General features: G+C 45.5%; 1 protein-coding gene across 2 annotated transcripts in view; it reads right to left on the bottom strand.

Annotated features, from left to right (window-relative positions):
• Positions 1-254: 254 nt before the first annotated feature.
• oaf (out at first homolog) overlaps positions 255-22,860 on the bottom strand; it is a 34,297-nt gene continuing 11,691 nt past the window's right edge. For both annotated transcript variants that reach the window (XM_033049960.1, XM_033049961.1), the window contains 3 exons: positions 7,119-7,253; positions 3,950-4,130; positions 255-2,109 (listed from right to left, as the gene is read on the bottom strand). In XM_033049960.1, coding sequence (XP_032905851.1) covers positions 1,844-2,109; positions 3,950-4,130; positions 7,119-7,253 — 582 coding nt within the window. In that variant the 3' untranslated portion in view covers positions 255-1,843. The remainder of the gene's footprint in view (positions 2,110-3,949; positions 4,131-7,118; positions 7,254-22,860) is intronic.

Below are 22,860 nucleotides of genomic sequence, written 5' to 3'. Positions count from 1 at the left end.
TCTACTATACACACCCACTGGTCCCCACACACTCACCTCAGAAAGGTAGTGTTTTACGTTAAAAGGATCTTGGTGCAGTTGCTAGGATCTTTGGTTACTTAGTCCCATTTACATTTCTACTTCACACTATTATTTCCAAAGAAAAACACCAACAAAAACTCAATACTGTGACAATAATCTTTCCCTCCAAGCTTCCTTCCTGTTACCAATATATTCTGGGGATAATATATATATATTTTTTTAAAGTTTCATTGTGGAAAGCACTCTGGATATTGGAGATACTGTATTAGATTGAGATTGTAATACCTGCAAACATGACCTATTTCAATCTCAGGACATTTTGGCTAAGTTCCACAGGACGGAGACTACACACATAGATTTACAATATTTAAACAGAACTCAAGAGCCTTTTTGTTGAATTTGGCAAATAAAGATAGGTGCAAAGAACCGGGGCTGCTGGAAATCTGGTTTCCTTTACTTTTGCTTGTTGTGATTTAAGTATTTGGTGAAAATACAGACCTAGAATCTATGCTACAAGATAGATAGGCTGGTTGAAGAAAGGAGCCATACAAACCGAATAATATGTTAGTCACTTAGGAAGAACGAAACACTTAGTGGAACTCCTGGGTGGGGGCATGAGATAGCCTGACCTCCTCTGGCAGATTAAAAGAAGACACATCTGTCATCTGCATCAATCTTCTGACATTAGGACAAATTGCTGGCTGCTCCTATATTGGATAACACCCCATGTGATAATTCTCAATGGATTAAAAAAAAACAAAAAAAAACAGGATTTGGCATCACATCATGAACAATTTAATATGAGTAAGACAACTTCCCCATGAATAGCACCTAGTAATTTAGTGGTTAACAACCTCCCCTGACTATTGATTCAATGCCTGGTCAAAGAATGAGCTTTTGCCATCAAGAATGGTGGTTCTATGTATCTTATGCAAGCTAATAAACTATTGGCCATACGTCATGGAGGATGGGTAAAACATCTTATTGAGTGTTGGTTAAAGTTAATCTAATAATCTGAGGCACTTTTTATCACCAGGATGAAGTGGTCTGGTACCCTACTCTGCCAATGTTGAGCCATTGAGCCATCTCCTCTGTCACTTATCAAATGTAAAAATTGTGTTATAGCCTGGGCAGCTATTTGCTGGTTTCTATGATCCAAAGGGTCAAGTGATTTGGCCATTCTTACAAATCAACAAGGATCCACTCTGGTTAACAAAACAGCATTGAAATGATCACCATTGAAACAACCTAGACCAGGGAGATTAGTTAAAATACAGCATTAGTTAATTCAAACTCCCCACAAAGTAAACTAGGCAACCTCTTGAGGAAAGGCTCTCTGTATAAGAATTCCTAATTTTGAAACTTGGCTCAATGTCAAAATCTACAGTCCTTCAAAAAACCATAAGTGAAACTTGTTTTACACATTCAGGGTCTCTGAAGATTCTTCAAGCACCCCTAAAAAAAAACCACTCTTGAAATGTACAGATGTCACCATCGTGGACATGGACTCACCACAGAACAAGGCCTCGTAGCAGAGGCAAGGCCCAAACCACAGTAACCCCACCAATTCCCAGTCCCAGCCTCGGTTGAGGGCCTGGGGCCTAGGCTCCTTTTCACGTGATGAAAAATCTCTAATGCAAACACACCACTTCTCACCGACTCGCTCCCATCCCAGCGATCCCCTCCCCTCATTAATGATCACAGCCAGAGAGCTCTGAAACAGATTCCCAGTCTCCATTTGGCAGGCAAGATGAATGCGTAGACTATCATTAGCACTGTCACCCCGAACCCCTCCCAGTCAAACAAGAGGAGTGGGTGACGGTTAAGTGTCCTCGTCCCACAGACACAGCTGTTTCTGCGGGACATAGAAGTCAAACTGGGAACATTTCTGGCAGCTTTTGATTCCACACTTGTAGGTGCTGGTTTTCCCAGTGGCATCCTTTGTCCGACAGTATTTCAGGAAGCAGGGGTACCATTCCACACACAAGGAGTAGCGGCAGATGCAGCCCTTCCACCACTCACGGCTGGTCCGACATCGAGGAACATCTTCTGACACGTGGATTGCTTCAAAGATGGAAGCATCGACACCTGACAGTGTGGGGGGAACAAGAGGAGAAACAAGTCAACCAGGGGTCAACAAATTATCCCACAAACAAAGTGCATTAATATGGCACCTTGCTCATCTCTTTCAAAACATCCCAAGACACCCTACAATCTATTAAGTACTTTTGGGAAAGTTACCTTCGTTGCAGTTTAAGAAATAGCAATGTAGGAAATATAGCAGCAATTTGTACACAGCAAGTTCGCGAAAATAACAAAGTAATAATGACAAAACAAGGAACTGCTGATGCTGGTGTACACAAAAGGATACAAAGTGCTGGAGTAACTTAGCTGGTCAGGCAGCATCTTTGGAGTAACATGGATAGGTGATGTTTCGGGACGGGACCCTGAAGAAGGATCGCAACACAAAACGTCGCCTCTCCATGTTACTCCAGTGATGCTGCCTGACCCCCTGAGTTACTCCAGTACTCTGTGTCCAAAGTAATAACAACTAAACGATCATTTTCAGAACTTGGTCACCAAATGATCAGGGATAACATCCATGCTCCTCTTTAAAACTCTGCCACAGGATCATTTTAACATCAACTCAATTGAACTGTTGGTACATTAAGTCCCTGTTGTCTGTGAGGGATAGAGGCATAAGGATCCCATGGATAACTGTAAAAAATAACCATAAAAAAAACACCCACCATGGCATCCAAATACATCCCAAAAATGAATACGAGTATGCACTCAAATGCTCTCAAAGCATTAATGTACGCTAATAACACATTAAAATATTAAAATAGTTAAGAATGAATGATATTTGCAGCAAACAACTTCCATTCCATGTACTCAAACTTACAAGCAGTGACTGGTTTTCAAATCATAAGGTGCAGCTGTGTAAATAAAGACTGCTCGTTCTTAGATCAGGAGCCACGACAAGGCAATAAGGTGATGATGAGTTTCCAAACCAAAGAGGTCTGGTTCCTCAACACCTACATATTTGTTAAAAGATGCACCTCAAGCCCACCTGATGAGTCTGCAAACCCACAGATATCAAGGAGCAGAACGTCACTCGAGACTTTTCTCTAAATGGACTGAGACCTGAGCCATCTGACTCATTGGGAATGGTCATGAGTCATATGGGCGTGGAAACAGGCCACTCAGCCCCTGCATCCATGCCAACCAGTGGGTGCCCATCTGTACTAATCCCATAGATAGACACAAAAAGCTGGAGTAACTCAGCGGGTCACACAGCATCTCTGGAGAAAAGGAATAGGTGACGTTTTTGGGTCAAGACCCTTCTTCAGACACATCTTCAATAAGGGTAATGCAATGAGTTCTGGAGCTTTGTAGATGGACAGCAGGAAGATTCGGGGGGGGGGGGTGTTAATGGTCACATGTGAGAAAATGGGTTAGAGGAAATTACTGGAGAAGGGGGGGGGGGGGGGCAGCCCTTCGAGCCTGCACCGCCATTCAATATGATCATGGCTGATCATCCAACTCAATATCCTGTACCTGCTTTCTCAGCCATGATTGAATGGCAGAGTAGACTTGATGGGCCAAATGGCCTCATTCTGCTCCTCTACCATATGAACCTCATGGACAATATTAAAATGAGTTTGGGACAATACCAAACTGATACACAACATGATATAGATTTTGGAACTTTCCCCCACAAAAAAAGCTGTTGAGGAAGATAAATTGAGGACAATTAAAAAACAACCGAGGTCGGTAGATTTTGTCCGTGAAAGGTTACTGCAAAGAGGTAAGGTACTGATCAGCCAAAATCTACTTGTGTGGTGGAACAGGCTCAAGACACTGAACAGCCTCCCACTGCAAGCATTCAACATGCCTGCCTGCCTCTTGCATCAATTGCACAAACCTGAATTCATCCAGTGTTTCACGTCGCTCTCTCTTGCATAGATACCGTCAGTGGCCTCGGCGCACACATTATGTACGTGGATGCTGAGCTGGCTGGCCCTGCTGTAATTCACAGCCACGTCCATGTACAAGTGCTCGAGGCCTCGCTGCTCCTCTGCCACTCGCACGGCTCTCGGGTTCTTCTGCAGGGAAAGAGAAAGCGATCCGTACTGATGATGGAGTAGATGGAGCAAAGGTCGAATTTCAACAACAACATAAACAGATGGAGGCTTGGGGCGGGTGTTACAGCGCCCGAGACTCGGGTTTGATCCTGGTCTCAGGAGCTGACTGTACGCAGTTTGGACGTTCTCCCTGGGTGGAGTTTGCTCCGGGTGCGCCAGTTTCCTTTCACACTCTTAACGATGTGCAGGTTTGTAGGTGAAGTCTTGAGACCCTTCTTCAGACTGAGAGTCAGGGTGAAAGAGAAACAAGAGACATATATGGTGATATAGAGAGAGAGAGATAGAACAAATGAATGAAAGATATGCAAAAAAGTAACGATGATAAAGGAAACAGGCCAAAGTTTCAGGAACTGTTTGAATTGGAATCATTCAATAAGAAGCTACTTGTCAGAGGTCTGCAAGCAGACTTCACAGTAGTGTCGTAGAGTCTTCCAGTGTGGAAACAGGCCCTTTGGCCCAACTTGCCCACACCAACCATCATGTCCCATCTACACTAGTCCCACTTGCCTGCGTTTGACCCATATCCCTCTAAACCTGTCCTATCCATGTACCTGTCTAATTGCTTCTTAAACATTATTAAAAGCATTAAAACAGTATTTATTAAAAGCAATTATGTTATTAAAAATGTTATTAAGACAATATTAAAAGTGGTTACTATTGATTTCTGCTGAAGGGCCCAGACCAAGATTTAGTTCTAACCAGTTATATTGGGACTAGAATGAGAATAGCCCCGTTTTGGAAAGTATGAGTTAGGAGCAGTAGATCGACTGCCCCAGATGCTTGCTCCACCAGTCAAGGAAGTCACATCTGAACTGTTGTCATCTCAACACCACACACCCAGCTACCCGCAGTAATTTTTCACCATGTTATTCACTGAGAATGTACCTACATCTGCCTTACAACATTCAAAAACTATCTTCCATAAACTAGGAGGCCAACACAGTACACACTCGTCCAGACGTGGTCTTAATACAGCTGAACTCCAACCTCTCTACTTATGTACGGGTACACCATCGATTTTACTGCACACTTGGTTCCAGAGCCTTGCCGGATTATCCATTTTGCCGGACCAACAAAGGATTCATTTGTTGTAATAATAAACAAATTATTATAAGTAATATTTAATAATTTGTTATAATAATCCAACAATACACCTCTGATCCACTAATTATACCCCCCCCTCCCCCTCCGTGTCTCTAAAACCCCATGGATTGCCAGAAACAAATAAATAATTAACTATTGACAAAGAAGTAAACAATTAATTATTTTAGTCCAGGGGCCTGAAGGAGCATCGGCCTTCCACAACCATCTCATGATTTCGTCCAGATTAATGGTGGTCTGGAGTTGCCGGACAATCGGTGTATTCAGTTCCCTTCACAAAGACTAAAGACTAATATTCTGGTTAATTAACTGCAGCACTAACATACCAGGATTCTCAGACCCCTCTGCATCCTCTCATCTTTGGGGCAATTTGCCTTTATTTTTCCCCGCATGATTGAACAATTTTACAATTTCCCATATTCCACTCCATTTACGGGATCTCTGTGCATTTATTTGGAGGATGTATATCCCCTTCGTGGTCCCCGTATGTCCTCTTCACAACTTTCCTACCCACCTCATGTTATCAGCAAATTTAGTGACGTTATCTTTGGTGCCTTCGTCCGAGTAATTGATGAATTGTATAAAGTTGGGGCCTCAGCACCAATTACTGCAGTGTGTGTTCCTGGCATCTTGCCACCCGGCCAAAGACAAACTTTGTTTCTCTTTGGTTTCTGCTAGATACTCAATTTCCTACCCAAATCCATTTTATTTATTGCTCTACCATGAGATTTTATATTCCACTATAACCTTTGGAGCAACACCCAGTTGATACCAATAAGTCAACACCTTTAGCATCTCCACCATTTTCCCTTTATCCTCAGCCTATTACTCATTTAAAGAATGCCAATAAACTGATTCATTGTGATTTTACTTTCATTAAAATACTTTGACCACCTGATTATTTTTCCCCCACAAGTACCCTGCTGCCGCATGTTGTATAACAGTTTCTGACTTTTTCATCAATAAATCAACATTGATTAGCAACCCCATCACCAACACCTCCACTCTCACCCAGTGATCGGAACAACACGCCTTCCTATCTCAAAAACAATCTGCTTGAGGAATTTAGTTGGTCAGGAAGCATAGTCATAGAATCAAGCAGCACAGAAACAAGCCCTTCTATCCAACATCCATGTTGACCAGGGTTGCCCATCTAAGTTAGTCCTATTTGCCTGCTTTAGATCCATATCCCTCTTAACCATTCCAATCTGTGCACTTGTCTAAGCGTCCTGTAAATGTTGTTATTGTGCATTTACAATATGTCTACAATGCAGCCACTCCAATGTACTATGCACTGTGGGGTGGCACCGTGGCACAGTGGTAGAGTTGCGGCCTTACGGAGCTAGAGATCTGTATTCGATCCTGACTACGGGTGCTGTCTGTACGGAGTTTGTACCATCTCCCTGTGACTGCCTGGGTTTTCCACGGGTGTTCCGGTTTCCACCCACACTCCAACTCCACACAGGTTTGTAGGTTAATTGGCTTCAGTAAAAATTGTAAATTATTCCTGTGCGTAAGATAGTGCTAGTGAACGGGGATCTCTAGATGGTGTGGACTTGGTGGGCCGAAGGGCCTGTTTCCACACTGAATCTCTACACTAAACCAAATTATTCTACCTACCTCAACTACTTTCTCCGACAGCTCATTCCATATATATGCACTACCCTCTGCATCCATTGAGAAAAATGGTTCGACAATGTTTCGGGTGGGGACCGTTTTTCGGACTGATGGAGTAGAGGGAGATAGCCAGTGGAAAGAGTTGAGGGGGAGGGGTGGGGTAAGAGCTGGCAGGTGATACGGGATCCGGGTAAAAGGGGGCATCTGGCCGGGTGTGGGACCACATCTCACCTGTCGGAGTTTTGCCATGGAGTCACTTGGAATAATTTCATTCTTATGAAGCCTGGTGATGAAACACAGACCCTGAAACTGTGTTTGACCGCGTTCCATCTCGCCCAAGATCAAGGAACGGATAATCTTCACATCCTATTTCAAAGAGAAGAAAGGAGTAAAAAAATGACCAACATTGTGTGAGAACGTAGGTGTCAAACAGTAATAATAATAATAATAATAATAATATATTTTATTGTCATTGCACATAAGCGCAACGAGATTTGGTATGCAGCTTCCAACCGATGTCATAACATAAATAACTAATAAAATTTGGATTTAGATATTGATATCCCGAGAACATGGATTGTAAAAAGAACAGTAAAACAGTCAAAACAGTTCAACAGACTAAAGTGCAGATGTGTCTGTGCGACGTGACCATCCGAGGGAGACAGTCCAGGGGGGATGGGGGGCACTCAGCAGGGCCGGTTCAGAGCCGCTATAGCTCTGGGAATGAAGTCGTTCCTGAGTCTGGAGGTTCGGGCGTAGAAGGCCTTATAACGTCTGCCGGAGGGAAGTAGTTCGAACAGTCCATTACAAGGGTGTGAGGAGTCTTTATGGATGCTGACGGCATTCCTCAAGTCAAGTCAAGTCAAGTCAAGTTTATTTGTCACATACACATACGAGATGTGCAGTGAAATGAAAGTGGCAATGCTCGCGGACTTTTGTGCAAAAGACAAACAACCAAACAACCAAACAAACTATAAACACAATCATAACACACATATTCTTTTACATAATAAATAATGGAAGGAAAAACATTCAGTAGAGTTAGTCCCTGGTGAGATAGGCGTTTACAGTCCGAATGGCCTCTGGGAAGAAACTCCTTCTCAACCTCTCCGTTCTCACCGCATGGCAACGGAGGCGTTTGCCTGACCGTAGCAGCTGGAACAATCCGTTGCAGGGGTGGAAGGGGTCTCTCATGATATTGTTGGCTCTGGAGTTGCACCTCCTGATGTATAGTTCCTGCAGGGGGGCAAGTGAAGTTCCCATAGTGCATTCGGCCGAACGCACTACTCTCTGCAGAGCCTTCTTGTCCTTGGCAGAGCAATTCCCAAACCAGATGGTAATGTTCCCGGACAAGATGCTTTCCACCGCCGCTGCGTAGAAGCACTGGAGGATCCTCAAAGACACTCTGAATTTCCTCAATTGCCTGAGGTGGTAAAGGCGCTGCCTTGCCTTACTCACGAGTGCTGAGGCGTGTGATGCCCATGTCATATCCTCGGAGATGTGGACTCCCAGATATTTAAAACAGTTCACCCTATCCACAGGATCCCCATTTATCCTCAATGGAGTGTACGTCCTCGGATGATGTGCCCTCCTAAAGTCCATGATCAGCTCCTTCGTTTTTTTGATGTTCAAGAGGAGGCTGTTATCCTGGCACCAGAGTGCTAGACCAGCCACCTCCTCCCGGTAGGCCTTCTCATCGTTGTCTGAGATCAGGCCCACCACCACAGTGTCATCAGCAAACTTAATTATTGAGTTGGAGCTGAACCTAGCCACACAGTCATGTGTGTACAGGGAGTACAATAGGGGGCTGAGGACGCAACCCTGGGGCGATCCTGTGCTCAGCGTGAGGGACTTCGATGTATTCCCTCCCATCTTGACTACCTGGGGCCTGGCGGTGAGAAAGTCCAGGACCCAGGCACACAGGGAGGTGTTGAGCCGCAATTCCATTAGCTTCCCGGCCAGTCTGGTGGGGACTATCGTGTTGAAGGCTGAACTGTAGTCTATGAACAGCATCCTCACGTAGCCCCCCTTCTGGCTGTCCAGATGGGAGAGAGCGGTGTGCAAGACCTGGGAGACCGCATCGTCCATGGATCTGTTCGGACGGTATGCGAACTGCAACGGTTCCATGTTCCGAGGGAGGAAGGCGCAGATGTGTTTCTTCACCAGCCTCTCAAAGCATTTCATGACTCCCTTCAGCTTCGGTAGCCAGCCCGCTGGCGATATTGTCGATAGTCGGCAGACCTGGAGTGGTGTTGCCCCTCTCGAAACGAGCGTAAAAGGAGTTCAGGTCATCAGCTAGGGAGGTGCCGGCACTTGCGGATGAGGGAGGGGTGCTCCGGTAGTTGGTTACAATCCGTAGCCCCTGCCACAGGCTTCTGGTGTCCTGCTGCTCCATCTGTAACTCCATCTTGTCTCTGTACCTTCTCTTTGCGTCCTTCACCGCCCTTCGCAGTCGGTAGGGCTCTGCCTTGTAGACGTCCATGTTTCCTGATGCCAGGCCCGAGTTGTAGGCAGCGGTGCGAGCATTCAGGGCCACACGAACAGACCTGTCTACCCAGGGTTTTTGGTTCGGAAAGGTGCTTACCCTTACCGTGGGGACGATGTTGTCGGTTACTGTTGTGATGAAGTCCGTGACTGCTTCCGCGAACTCACTGACGTCACTGGAACTTGCTTCGAACATATTCCAGTCGACATCACTCAGTGCATCTTGCATCATGGCCTCTGACTGGTCGGACCACCGCTTTACGTCCCTCGTCTCTACCGCTTCCCGAACTATCCTCTGTTTATACTCCGGCAACAGGGAAATGGCAGCGTGGTCAGATTTTCCTAGGGGAGGGAGTGAAACGGCCTTGTAGCCTTTCCTGAACGGTGTGTAGCAGTGGTCCAAAGTTCTCTCCCCCCTGGTGGCACACGTGATGTGTTGGTAGAAGTTCGGCATGACCTTCTTGAGATTTGATTTATTAAAATCTCCCGCCACCACCATAGCCGCATCCGGGTACTTGTTTTGATGTCGACATAGCACATCGTGTAGGGCCGATAGTGCCACGTCGGTGTCTGCCTGCGGTGGAATGTAGACGGCTGTGACGATCACTGAGCCGAACTCCCGGGGAAGGTAGAATGGGCAGCATGAGATCGTCAGGTGCTCCAGGTCCGGCGAGCAGGAACGGGAAAGCATCTTGATATTTCCAGGGTTGCACCAGTTGTTATTGGTCATGAAGCAGACTCCTCCACCCTTGGATTTCCCAGATGCTTCTGTTCTGTCAGACGGCGGACAGTGAAGGACTCGGTTGGGCAGATTACCTGATCCGGATTCAGTGAGGTCAGCCATGTTTCAGTCAGGCAGAGGATGTTGCAGTCCCTTATGTCCCGCTGGAATCTGACCCTCGCCCTGAGGTCATTCAGCTTGTTTTCCAGGGACTGGACATTCGCCAGAAGAATGCTGGGCAGAGGTGGACGAAAGGCTTGGGCTTTCAGCCTATTCCGAATCCCCACCTGCTTCCCTCGATGTTTTCTCCGGGTTTTCCTTGCAGCCGAGCTCCCATTGTTGTTGCAGCAGCTTCTGCTGATCTCTGCTGGCCACGCTGGATCAGTAAGTACAGAGTTTAAAAAGTCTCCGTTTGCCCTGGAGTTTAGATTTAAGAGGGTTTCCCTGTCATACTTTGTTAGTACTAGGGAGTTAGAACTTAGAAATAAGTTAAAAAGGAACATAAAAGTTAAAAACACACACTGAGGCACCGTGTGTGGTAGATGCCCTCCAAGAGCCCATGTGATAATCAGTTCAGTTTTGTTTATTATTGTCACGTTTACCGAGGTACAGTGAAAGGTTTTTTTACTTGCGCACTATCCAGTCGGCGAAAAGACTACACATGACTACAATCAAGCCGTCCACAGTGCACAGATGCAGGATAAAGGTATCATGTTTTGTGCAAGATAAAGGCCAGTAAAGTCTGATTAAAGATAGCTCGAAGGTCTCTACTGAAGTAGATGGGAGGTCAGGACCGCTTTCTAGTTGGTGAGCGAACTGTTCAGTTGCCTGATAACAGCTGGGAACAACTGTCCCTGTATTGGGACGTATGGTATGGAGGTAAGCAGATCTTCTGCACCCTTCTGCTTCTGGACCTGCTACAGTGTAGTGAAGCCAGTAGTGTACCCCATTGGAAAATATTTAATTTAGAAATTCTGGTGCAGATCCCCCAATAAAGGTTTTTCAGGAAACAAATATGACTGCAGGAGTCCTTTCAGATTGTACCTTTCATAACCTTTAGGGACAGGATCACTGCCTGCTCTCTCAGTTCTTCTCCATCCTATCCCACCCCTTTCCTTTGGTGCCCTATCCCCACCCCTCCTCCAGTGGCACTTTGTGCTTCAGGCCCACAATATCACCTGTGAGAACTACAATGTTTGCCCACATGATGGCGCCAGATCTCCACAAACTCAAGATGCTATTACGGCCTCTCATTGCAGAGGAATTACTTCCATATCCAACTCCTCTCACCACTTCCCTGCCACCCATTCCCGACATTAATTTACACCATCTCAACTTCTAACAATAAATGAAAATCAGAACGCTACAAAGTCTTGTACAAGTGTACAGGGGAGAACATACAGTGTAGGAAGGAACTGCAGGTGCTGGTTTAAAACAAAGATAGACACAAAATGCTGGAGTAACTCAGCGGGACAGGCAGCATCTCTGGAGAGAAGGAATGGGTGACGTTTCGGGTGGAGACCCTTCTTCAGTCTGACGAACAATCTGCTTACCTATCATAGCATGAGAGACAGAGTTAGACCAAGAGACCATCAGACATAGGAGCAGAATTAGACCAATCGGCCCATCGAGGGTACTCTGCCATTCAATCATGGCTGATCTATATTTTCCTCGCAACCAAATTCTTCAGGCTTCTTCCTGTAACTTTTGGCATTCTTCATAATCAAAAACCTATCAATCTCTGCATTACAAATACCCAATGACATGGCCTTCACAGTCAGGAGTGAAAATGAATTGCAGGGATTCATTACTGTGTGAATAAATGAATTTCTCCTCAAGAGTTGATTTTTCAGAGTGAAGGGTTTTCAACCTGAAATGATAACTCTGTTTCTCTTTCCACAGCTGCTGCCTGACCAACTATGTGCTTCCAGTATTTTCTGTTTTATCTTATGTTTCACCAATGTGTGGCACGGTGGTGCCTTACATAGACCTGGGTTCGATTGTGACTACGGGTGCTGTCTGTACGGAGTTTGCACGTGAGCTGCGTGGGTTTCCCCCGGGAGCTCCGGTTTCTTCCCACACTCCAAAGACGTACAGGTTTGCACGGACTCTGTGGGCCGAAGGGCCATTTACACGCTGTATCTCTAAAGTAAACTAAACCAATGGAGAGAATTCATTTGATGTACAACAGTTCTCCCACTGACACCGTGGAACAGGTCAGCTGGCTAAATATAACCATTGGAACATTGATCAGACCAATGTTGTGGAGACCAAAGATCCTATAGTGGAGCAAGATAGATCACTCCTTCTAAATGCAATGTGTAGTACGCAACGGAACAGAATGTGGAACTTTTTCTCATCCATTTCAGTAACCCGACCCGACCCGACCCGACTCGCAGTGTATTCAACGTGTTAATAAATTATAATTCTGAAAACGAGGAGAAGATTTTTACCAAATAACTTTTATTTTTACGAGGATGTTTCCGAAATCGGCTTCCATCTCCGCACTAGCTCCGCTATGGTATCTTTGGTGCGGAGACGGAAGCCGGTTACGGAAATGGGGCCGAAAATTACCCATGGATCTGCCCATGACCGTAGTACGTCTTTTTCGTCGAGTGGTCTATCTTGCTCGCTGTAGGATCTTTGGTGGAGACCTTCCCAGCAAAGGAGTTCATTCTCATAACTCCATCTCAATAACCACTCTCCCTCCACCCCCTCTCTCTCCATCCCCCTCTCCCCCCCCTCCCCCCCCCCCCACCCCATTAGCCTTCCCCACCCTCGTCCTAACAATCGGATCCATTAAAAGATTAAAATGCAACTAATGTCAACCCTCAGGGCAGCTCATTAGAAAGTTGTAGATTTGCAACCCAACACAGGAAAGGCTGTGTTTCCAAACAAAAAAACTTCTGAGAAAGTAGCCTTTGATCAGTCTCCGGCTCAGATTATGTGTCACATTTTACAATCTCTCCCTGTCCCTTATCGTATGTTTCAGATACATGAAGGGATAAAATAATCCACTTCCTGTTGATAAGCAAATACAAGTCTGAAGTTGAACGAAGTCCAATTAGGAAAAGTCCCTGTGGAACTTACCAGGAGCAGAAAGCAGAGAACCCGTCTAAGCCACTGCAGTAACTCAGCGCTGCAGGGACTCAGTGCTGCTCCACGGTTTGCATTTCAAACAGATTAAAATGGAAACGGTGATATGACCAACACCCTGCGACAGGGTGGAAAGATTTGTGCTGAATGACAGAGCAGTGGTTTACAAATATATTGCTGTATATTCTGCAGCGGCAGAGCTGCTGCCTTACAGCGCCAGGGATCCATGTTCGGTCACGACTATGGGTGCTGTCTGTACGGAGTTTGTACATTCTTCCTGTGACCACGTGGGTTTTCTCTGGGTGCTCCGGTTTCCTCCCACATTCCAAAGACGTGCAGGTTTGTAAGTTAATTGGCTTCTACAAATCGTCCCTAGTGTGTAGGATAAAATTAATGTATGGGTAATTGCTGGGCGCCGTGGAATCGGTGGATTGAAGGGCGTGTTTCTATGCTGTACCTCAAAACAAAACTAATTTCTATCCGGCAAATTAGAAAATCAGATCTGATAATTATAATTTTTGATTATTAGAGAAAATGTACGTGACAGGCACTGCATGTGATGCAGTCACACTAACCAATGTCTGGTATTAGATTTAGCACAGCAAATAACATTTATGGAAAAAAAATGATCACAAGTTCAAATCCAAGACCAGGCAGAAAGATAAAACTCCAAGATGACTTTTCATTATAGTTCTGAAGGACCATCATTGTTCAAATGTGACGTTAACCCTGGGATTCTTCCACCCTCTCAGACACCCCATGGCACTACAAATCAGTGGGCCAATTATTAACCTACACCATCTGAAAGATATTAACTGGTAATTCAGCTCTTTGTTATTTATAGCTGATTATTCTGCACTCTCTTTGGATGCAAAGGACTCAGTCCTTAAGAGGTAAAAAGCATTAAACACATAACATATAACAGAACAGGCAGACCCTTCAGCCCACAATGTCTGTGCCAAACATCAGGCCAAGGCAAATTGTTAACTGCTTGCACATAATCCATATCCCAACATTCCCTTCAGATCCATATGCTTATCCAAAGTCTCTTAAATGGTACCATCATATCTGCCTAACCACCGCCCCCAGCAGTGCATTCCAGGCACTCACCACCCTCTGTGTAAAAAAAACTGACCCTGCACATCACCTTTCAATGCTGCCTTTCTCACCATAAAACTATGCCTTCAAGCATTTGATTTTTTCCATTCTGGGAAAAAAAAGTTCTGACTCTCTACCATGTCTACGCTTCTCGGAATTTTATATACTTCTATCACGTCTCCCCACAACTTCTGGCATTCCAGAGAAAACAATCCAAGTCTGGTCCAACCTCACCCTGTAGCTAATGCCCCCAAATCCAAGGCATCATTCCAGTAAACCTCCTCTGTGCTCTTTCAGTTACACTAAACGTTATTCCCTTTATCCTGTTTCTGTACACTGTGGATGGTTTGATTATATTAATGTATAGTCTTTCCGCTGACTGGAGAGCATGCAACAAAAAAGCCTTTCACTGTACACATGACTCAACTAAACTAAACAAAACCTACACATCCTTACTGTAATAAGGTGAGCAGAACTGCACGAAATACTCCAAATGTGGCCTAACCAAAGTCCAATGAAGCTGTAACATGACCTTCCGACTCTTATGTTAAATGCCCCAACCATTAAATGAATGGGGATGCTTTGAAGGTGTGGAAATGTTAGCAAGATCACATTGAATCAACCAATTTCCTTGAGAAGGTGCAGGTGATACAACTGGCTGTCTGTTCACTTCAGGGCACATTGATGGTCATCGGGTATCAGAGGCCAATGCCGACCTGATTAGATGGATAAAGTAGTCATCTCTTCCCAAGCTGACTGGGGGCTTTGGCAATGATGCAGCTTCCTTGTTCATACAAACCAAAAGATTCAGCTTCAAGAACAAAATGAACTCAATCTAGATGTTTCAGTATTGGCTCTTTCACCTGGGCTGATCTTTTTCACATTGAATCACTAGTTTCTGATTGCTGAGCGAACAGTTTTATGCTTTGAGAACTCGTGCCGAGCACGATGATAGGAAGACCACAGGAGAGGGTTGAGGCAGAGAGTGGAGAGGCCTCGTGACATAGAGGGCAGTCAATCTAGCTTTGCTGATCCTGACTATGGGTGCTGTCAACATGGAGTTTGTACCTTTGTAAATTCTCCCTGTGACTGCGTGGATTTTCTCTGGGTGCTCCGGCTTCCTCCCACACTTCAAAGACGTGCAGGTGGTAGATTAATTGGCTTCTGTAAATTGTAAATTGTCTCTAATGTGGAGAATAGTGCTAGTGTACGGGGATTGCTGGTCTGTGTGGACGGTGGGCTTGAGGGCCTGTTTCCACACTGTATTGCTAAAGTCTACATTGTTCTATATGTACGCAGGTGCCAACTCAGTGGGCAGTGTTGATTGCGATCTGGTAAAAGGGAAAAGATTGGATGGAGACTGTGGGCAGGGGAGAAGAATAGCCATGAGGAATGGCAAGAGACAATACCAGGCCAGACTTGAGAGCCAGTATAATCACTCAGACACCCGGCAACTGTGGCAAGGCCCGAAGGCTATAACTGGCTACAAAGCGGAGTCAGACAGCAATAGTGGGAGGAGCCATCTTGGGGAACGGCTGCTAACCAGCAGCCATCCGTTTACCTCACTTTTCTTTGGAGTTTTAGTAAGTCCTGTCCTTTGTCTGTTGGAGAAAGGACTTTTTAATGTGGAGGGAAGGAGGTAATTATACTTCTAGGTCCCTACCTGGTTGGTTAGGCAGCTTTTTCTCCGGGCTGCCCCGTCGACCCGTCCTCGTGGCCTACCAGCGGGGGTGGAGCGCCGTTTCCTGGCGGGGACCGCCCAGCACCTCGGCTTCGGTGGCGGCACAGTGCTGGGGCGCTATCGCGGAGCGGGCGATGCCTTGCCTGGGTCGCCGCGCTGGATCGACGCGCTGGAGCTCCGGTGAGCTGTGACCGCCGAGATCAACACCTCCGGGCTGCGGATCTGCGGAGCGGGCGGTGCCGACTCTAACATCGGGAGCCTGGGAGCTCCAAACCGGCGCGGCCTTGTCGGCTTCGGAAGCCGCGGTCTCCAGTCAGGAAGCGGCCGTTCCAGGTGGCCCAGCCGCTGAGAGGACTCTCCCGACGCCGGGGCAACATCACCCGGCCAGAACGGCCAGGAACATCGGGCCTCCGTAGAGGCAATAGCGGTGGCCTCAAATAGGCCTGACTTTGGGTGAACTGGGGATGGGGACTGGACATTGTGCCTTCCCCCACAGTGGTAACCATTGTGGGGGATGATTTTTTTTTTGTATGTAAGTAAACATGTTAGTCTGTGTCCAAGATGGCTGTCGGAAGGGAGAGTGGACGCTGGCGCGCTTTAGCTGCCGCTGCTCTCTCTTCACATTGTGTTTTTGATTTTTTTTGTCTTTGGATTGAATTCTGTTTTTAATTTGTGTTTTGGTGATGTCTTTATTATTTATTTTATTCCGATTATATGTTTTATTATTCTTGTTAATCTCTGTAAGGTGTCCTTGAGATTTCTGAAAGGCACCCAAAAATAAATTTTTTTATTATTATTATTATTATTATTATTATTATTATTATTATTATTATTATTATTATTATTATTACTGATAATAGTGAGACCCTCCCTAATGAATTTAACACTTTCAAAGCTCGCTTTAAGCAGAAGACATCCATCCTGTCAGACTCGAGTCTGCCTTTTCCCAGGGTCACTGTTGCAGAAGTTAGATCGGTTTTCTTGAGGCTGAACCCATGGAAACCAACTGGCCCGGATGGAGTCCCTGGCCCCGTCCTTTGGAACTGTGTGGACCAACTAGCAGGAGTGTTCATGGACATCTTTAATCTCTCCCTACTCCGTTCTGAGATGCCCACCTGCTTCATGAATTCCAGTATCATCCCAGTGCCAAAGAAAAGCAAGATCCCAAGCCTTCATGACTACCGCCCAGTGACCTTGACATCCACCGTCATGGTGCTTTGAAAGGCAGCTTATGCCACACATTAAATCCAGCCTTCCAAGCAACTGTGACCTAACCACCACAACAGGTCTACGACTGATGCCATCTCACTGGCCACACAATCATCCCTGGAACACCTGGATAAGAAGGACACCTACATCATACTAATATTCATAGGCTGGAACTCTGCTTTTAATACCATTATCCCAACCAAGCCCATCGCCAAACTTGTGGAACCCGGGAGTCTGCAACTGGATCCTCGACTTCCTGACATACAGACCACAATGATGACGTTCGGCATGTCCCCAACAGCCATCACCAACTTCTGCAGATGTTTCATAGCAAGCACTTTATTGGGATGCATCACGGTTCACCGCCTGGTTTGGGAACTGCTCCACCCAAGTCTTTTTTGGGAGAACAAGGAGGGAAGAGACAAAGACTTAAGACTTTTGCCTTCCATCACAGTGAGGAGGTGCCTGGTGAACTCACTGGGGTGGATGTTAAATTTGTGTTTATTGTGTGTTTTTGTCTTTTATATTATATGTATCACTGCATGGCAACAACATTTCGTTCAGACCAAAAGGTCTGAATGACAAATAAATTCAATTCAATTCAATTTTTTATAATCATGTATAGTCTTTTCTTTGACTGGATAGCATGCAAATAAAAGCTTTTGAATGTACCTTGGTACATGTGACAATAATACATCAAACTAAACCACGCACACACACACACAATGAAAATGGAGAAGAGTGCTGCCTGCTTTGGGCTGTAAACACTGCCGCAGTCCCCCAGCAAGTGGTGCCATGTGCCGCTGGGAACTGTTTGATGAAAGGCCTGGACACATGCAGACCCCTAGCTGGCCCCTACAATTCTCCACCAGATGTTTGCAATGTTGTTCTGGAGAAACCTTTCAACCCACCAGGAGGTGACTCAGGCTGTGATCAGTTTTCAGACTCTGAATCACTTGAGTGTTTTCTTTTTCGCCATTCACTGTTTCTCTGTTTATTTTCATTCCCCAGGTCTGTACTTTAATGCTCCCTCCCCTTCTGGATGAGTTCCAGTCAGAGCTAACACTGCCCCCTGTGTTCCTGCTCCTTGTCATCCTCCCACTTTATCCAAGTTGTTGTCCATCCCAAATTACTGAATTGATACATCATTATTTTATTGGCTTTCCTCCCCTCCCCCCTCCCCCAAAAAATGTGCTCAAAACCTGACACTTGGTCTTCATCACTTCCACTTGGACCCTGTCACTTCGAGAAAAAGATCTAAGAACTTCCACGATTGTAAACGAGTAATATAAAGGCAAAGTCTAACATGGTGCTCGGCAAATTGACACTCAGGTTTTTAACTCTTCAAAGACTGTGTCCTAGCAGGACGCCTCATTCCTCTAGCATTAACCCCACGAGGTTTGGTCTGAATCAAAGCAAACTAGGTCCAAATCCTTCCTCCCATTCATCACTGGCACAGTGTGCATTCATCCCTGGCCTGTGGAGCGATGGCTCCACAGTTCCTGCAGTTGGACAAGAGAACAGCAAGGAGAGCCCAAGAGATCCAACAACATACAGCTGGGCATCTTTGTACCGACACCAATGCCAACAAAAACACTGGCTGTACATGCATTAGTAGAAGGGAGAGAATGACTGGCAGTATCCAGAATGAAGACACCCTTTTTCTACAACTTATGTTCATACAATCACCATGCATGGGCCGGAAGGCATGGTCAATATTCACAAGTTAGAGTAGAATGAGGCCATTCGGCCCATCGGATCTACTCCAGCATTCAATCTTGGCTGACCCCTGCCTCCTAATCCCATTTTCCTGCCTTCTCCCCTTAACCCTTGATGCCCGTTCTAATCAAGTATTTGTTTATCTTTGCCTTAAAAATATCTACTGACACAACCCTCTGCGGCAATGAGTTCCACAGATTAACTACCCTCTGACTAAAGAAGTTCCTCCTCATCTCCTTTCTAAAGGAGCGCCCTTTAATTCTGAAGCTATGACCTCCTGTCCTAAAGATTGACGGATTATTTTGAGGCAATGTCCAATAATGCAAGCCAATGAAGTAATGATCAGTCCTATAATCAAAGGCCATGTTGCCATGGGAAGCATGTGGTCCCAGAACAATGTCATTACAGCACCGGAGTGCTGGCTGGTACAGTGATTCTTTGAATAAGCTCTGTTAGCTAAAGAAACGGGGCAGATTGGCTCTAACAATGAGTGGCTGTTGGTTTAGTTTTTGTTTTACAGATACAGCGTGGAAACAGGCCCTTCAGCCCTCTGAGTCCATGCTGACCAGCGATTACCCGTCCACACTAGTTCTATCCTACACACTTTACCGAACAATTTACCGAAGCAAATTCACCGACACACCTGCACATCGTTGGGATGCGGGAGGAAACGGGGAGCACCCGGAACAAACACATGCAGGTCAAGGGAGAACGTGCAAATTCCACACAGACAGCACCCGTGGTCAGGATCCGTGGCCGGGTCTCTGACGCTGTAAGGCAGCAGCTCTACCACTGCGCCACTGTGGATTCTGCCCACGTGGCAGAGTTTTGGTCTAAATTCCGAGTGTGGTTTTGGAATCTGTTGAAAAAAATTGTGTGCTGATTCTACCTAGGATTTAAAAACAGAGAAGAGTCGAGTATGAATGACCAAAAGAGGGACCAAGGGAGTGTATTTTGTTGGGACGTTGATGGGGGAAGAGGAAAGAGATTTTCAGGGTAAGTGGGCTGGAGCCAACAATCTGATGACTCTCACAATCCGAGCCAGACCTAGTGCTCCTGGCTCTGACCAATGTTCCGTCACTGATATTTGTTCCAATTCCTCTTTACCCAGCTTGAATTAATTTTGGCAAATTACTCAACATACCCCAACATTTACTCTGATCTGAAGATAAGCACAGAAAGCTGGAGTAATTCAGTAGGTCAGGCAGCGTCTCTGGAGAAAAGGAATAGGTGATGTTTCAGGTCGAGACCCTTCTTCAGATCCGAAATGTCACCTATCCCTTTTCTTCAGAAATGCTGCCTGACCCACTGAGTTACTTCAGCATTTTTGCGTCTATCTTCAATTTAAACCAGCATCTGCAGTTCCTTCCTACACATTTACTTTGATCTCTCGCTGTCCTTCCTCACAGTCACGGTGGTGCAACGGTAAAGTTGCTGGCTTACAGCGAATGCAGCGCCGGAGACCCGGGTTTGATCCCAATTACGGGTGCTGCCTGTACGGAGTTTGTACGTTCTCCCCGCGACCTGCATTGGTTTTCTCCGAGATCTTCGGTTTCCTCCCACATTCCAAGGACGTTCAGGTTTGTAGGTTAATTGGTTTGGTAAATGTTTTTTAAAATTGTCCCTAGCTGGCCGGCAGGGACCCGGTGGGCCGAATGGCCTGTTTCCGTGCTGTATCTCTAAACTAAACTAAACAACCCTCTTTCCTTGTATTTAGTCAATTGTACAAAGCAGCATGTACTGGCTGTGTGTCCAGACCTCTGGTTCCATTCACAATGGATTGTCATTTTGCTCAGTATTAACAGCTCAGCATGTTGCGATTAGGAGTTAAGGTCACTTGATAGGCAGCAATTGTACAATTCGGAACCTACTGAATACATTTAGCACGGATGTAAACGCTGTTTGAAAAGGCTCATCACCACTTTCTCCACATCAAATAGAGATGGGCAATAAATGTTCTCAAGCCATTGACAAACATATCTTGTTAATTAAATGTAAAATGAATGTCAGAACCATCCCTTTCCAAACATTATTTCAGGGCACAATCATCATACAATTCCTCTGGTCTATCTATCAGTCTCGCTTCACTTACATTACATGGAGTCACAACAGATCTGGGGCCATAAACAACATACTGGAGGAAGTCAGCAGACTTCAGCATCTATGGGGGGAGGGTGTGGAAAAAATTATCCTGATGTTAGGCTTCGTCCCGAGACGTTGAGCATTCCTTCCCCCACCCCTCTCCCTGCCCCCACCTCCACCCTCCAGTGCTGCCCACCCCACTGAGTTCTTGCTGCAGGATTGTCTTATTCCCTGGTGCGGTTTGCACTCTCACTACATCTCTGCTTCACTTGGTTTTCACTTCCTGAAACCAAAAGCTGGAGCGACTGGTTTTCCCAAGAGCTAACTTTATGTATGCTTTAGCTTTCAAGCATCAAGGGTATCTAAAGGACAGGAACGACAGGCAACTTCTGCATGTTTCCTGCCCTTCATAGTCCAAGCTCTCCACAAGAGAAGAAAACAATTTGGCAGAAACTCTGAGTAATGAGCCCGACTTCGTGATCTGTGGAGTTAAACCTGCCAATTAACTCTTTCCGAGCCATTAAACAGCAAAACGACACGAGTAAAAGTCTCCAAATTAAAGTCAGATTTCAGATCACAAACGGACTGTTGCAATAAATTTTACAAAAGACAATTTGCACGGCACGGTGGCGCAGTGGTAGAGTTGCTGCCTTACAGCGTCAGAGACCCGGGTTTGATCCTGACTTTGGGTGCTGTCTGTGCGGAGTTTGTACGTTCTCCCTGTGACCGCAAGGGATTTTCCAGGTTGCTCCAGTTTCCTTTCACACTCCAAAGACGTGCAGGTTTGTAGGTTAATTAACTTTGGTCAGAGGGTATAAATTGTCCCCAGTGTGTAGAATAATGTTAGTGTTTGGGGATTGTTGGTCGGTGAGGACTCGGGAGGTCTGAAGGGCCTGTTTCCGTGCTGTATCTCTAAACCAAACAATATTCAAGAAACATACATTACAATGTCCCTGCCGACCACACTTACTCCTTTACAACTTACAACTTTACAAGTTGTTAAAATGGCCCCAATATTCTATTTTGGGCAAGTCAATAAAAGGGTGAAAGGCTAATTAAAGATTAAAAGGGTTAACTAGCCCATTACACATTAACTCTCTTTTACATTATCATGAAGTTATGGATTAAGACAAGAGTTATGCAACAACAGGTTAATGATCTGCGAAGTGTCTTTGAGGAAATACTTGAATGTGACAAGAGAAGTAATGACAAGTTACGTCCCATCTCACTCAATGAGAAAATTACAGCCATCATAGTTTTGGACTTTGTTTAGTTTAATGATACGCCATGGAAACCCATTCCTTCTCTCCAGAGATGCTGCCCTTGCTGCTGAGATACTCCAGCATTTTGTGTCTATCTTCGATGAAAACAGGCCCATCAGACAATGAGTTCATGCAATCATTGATCACCTGTTCCCACCAGTTTAGTTTAGTAAAACAGCTTGGAAGCAGACCCTTCAACCCACACTGAGCATTGATCACCCATTCACACCAGCTTAGTTTAGTTCTATGTTATCCCACTTTCATATCCACTCCCTTGAAGCAGCAAAGCTGGCATCACATTAGAATCAAACACCACTGTAGCTCAACATGCCAAACACAGATTGCCATTTGGCACAGATGAACGTGGCTCAACATCAGTGCCAAAGACAGGTAATGCTGGAATTTCAAACCAACTCATTTGGTATGAGACAACATGGCATCTCATTCTCGGTATTTACCTTCTCCTAAACTACACCCGGTGCTCTCAATCACCAGTCAACTGATGGAGGCTGAAGCCCCTCTGGATTCTGCCAAGACTCCAACTTGACTCCACTTCCATCACACCCTTGGTTAAAACTCTGACCAAGGAGCCAAGTTGCAGGAGGTGATGCAAGAGTGACA

This window comes from Amblyraja radiata, chromosome 33, assembly GCF_010909765.2.
Source record: "Amblyraja radiata isolate CabotCenter1 chromosome 33, sAmbRad1.1.pri, whole genome shotgun sequence".
NCBI classification, from domain to species: domain Eukaryota; kingdom Metazoa; phylum Chordata; class Chondrichthyes; order Rajiformes; family Rajidae; genus Amblyraja; species Amblyraja radiata.
The sequence above is the reverse complement of the archived record's forward strand: the minus strand, read 5'-3'. Positions and strand labels throughout refer to the sequence as shown.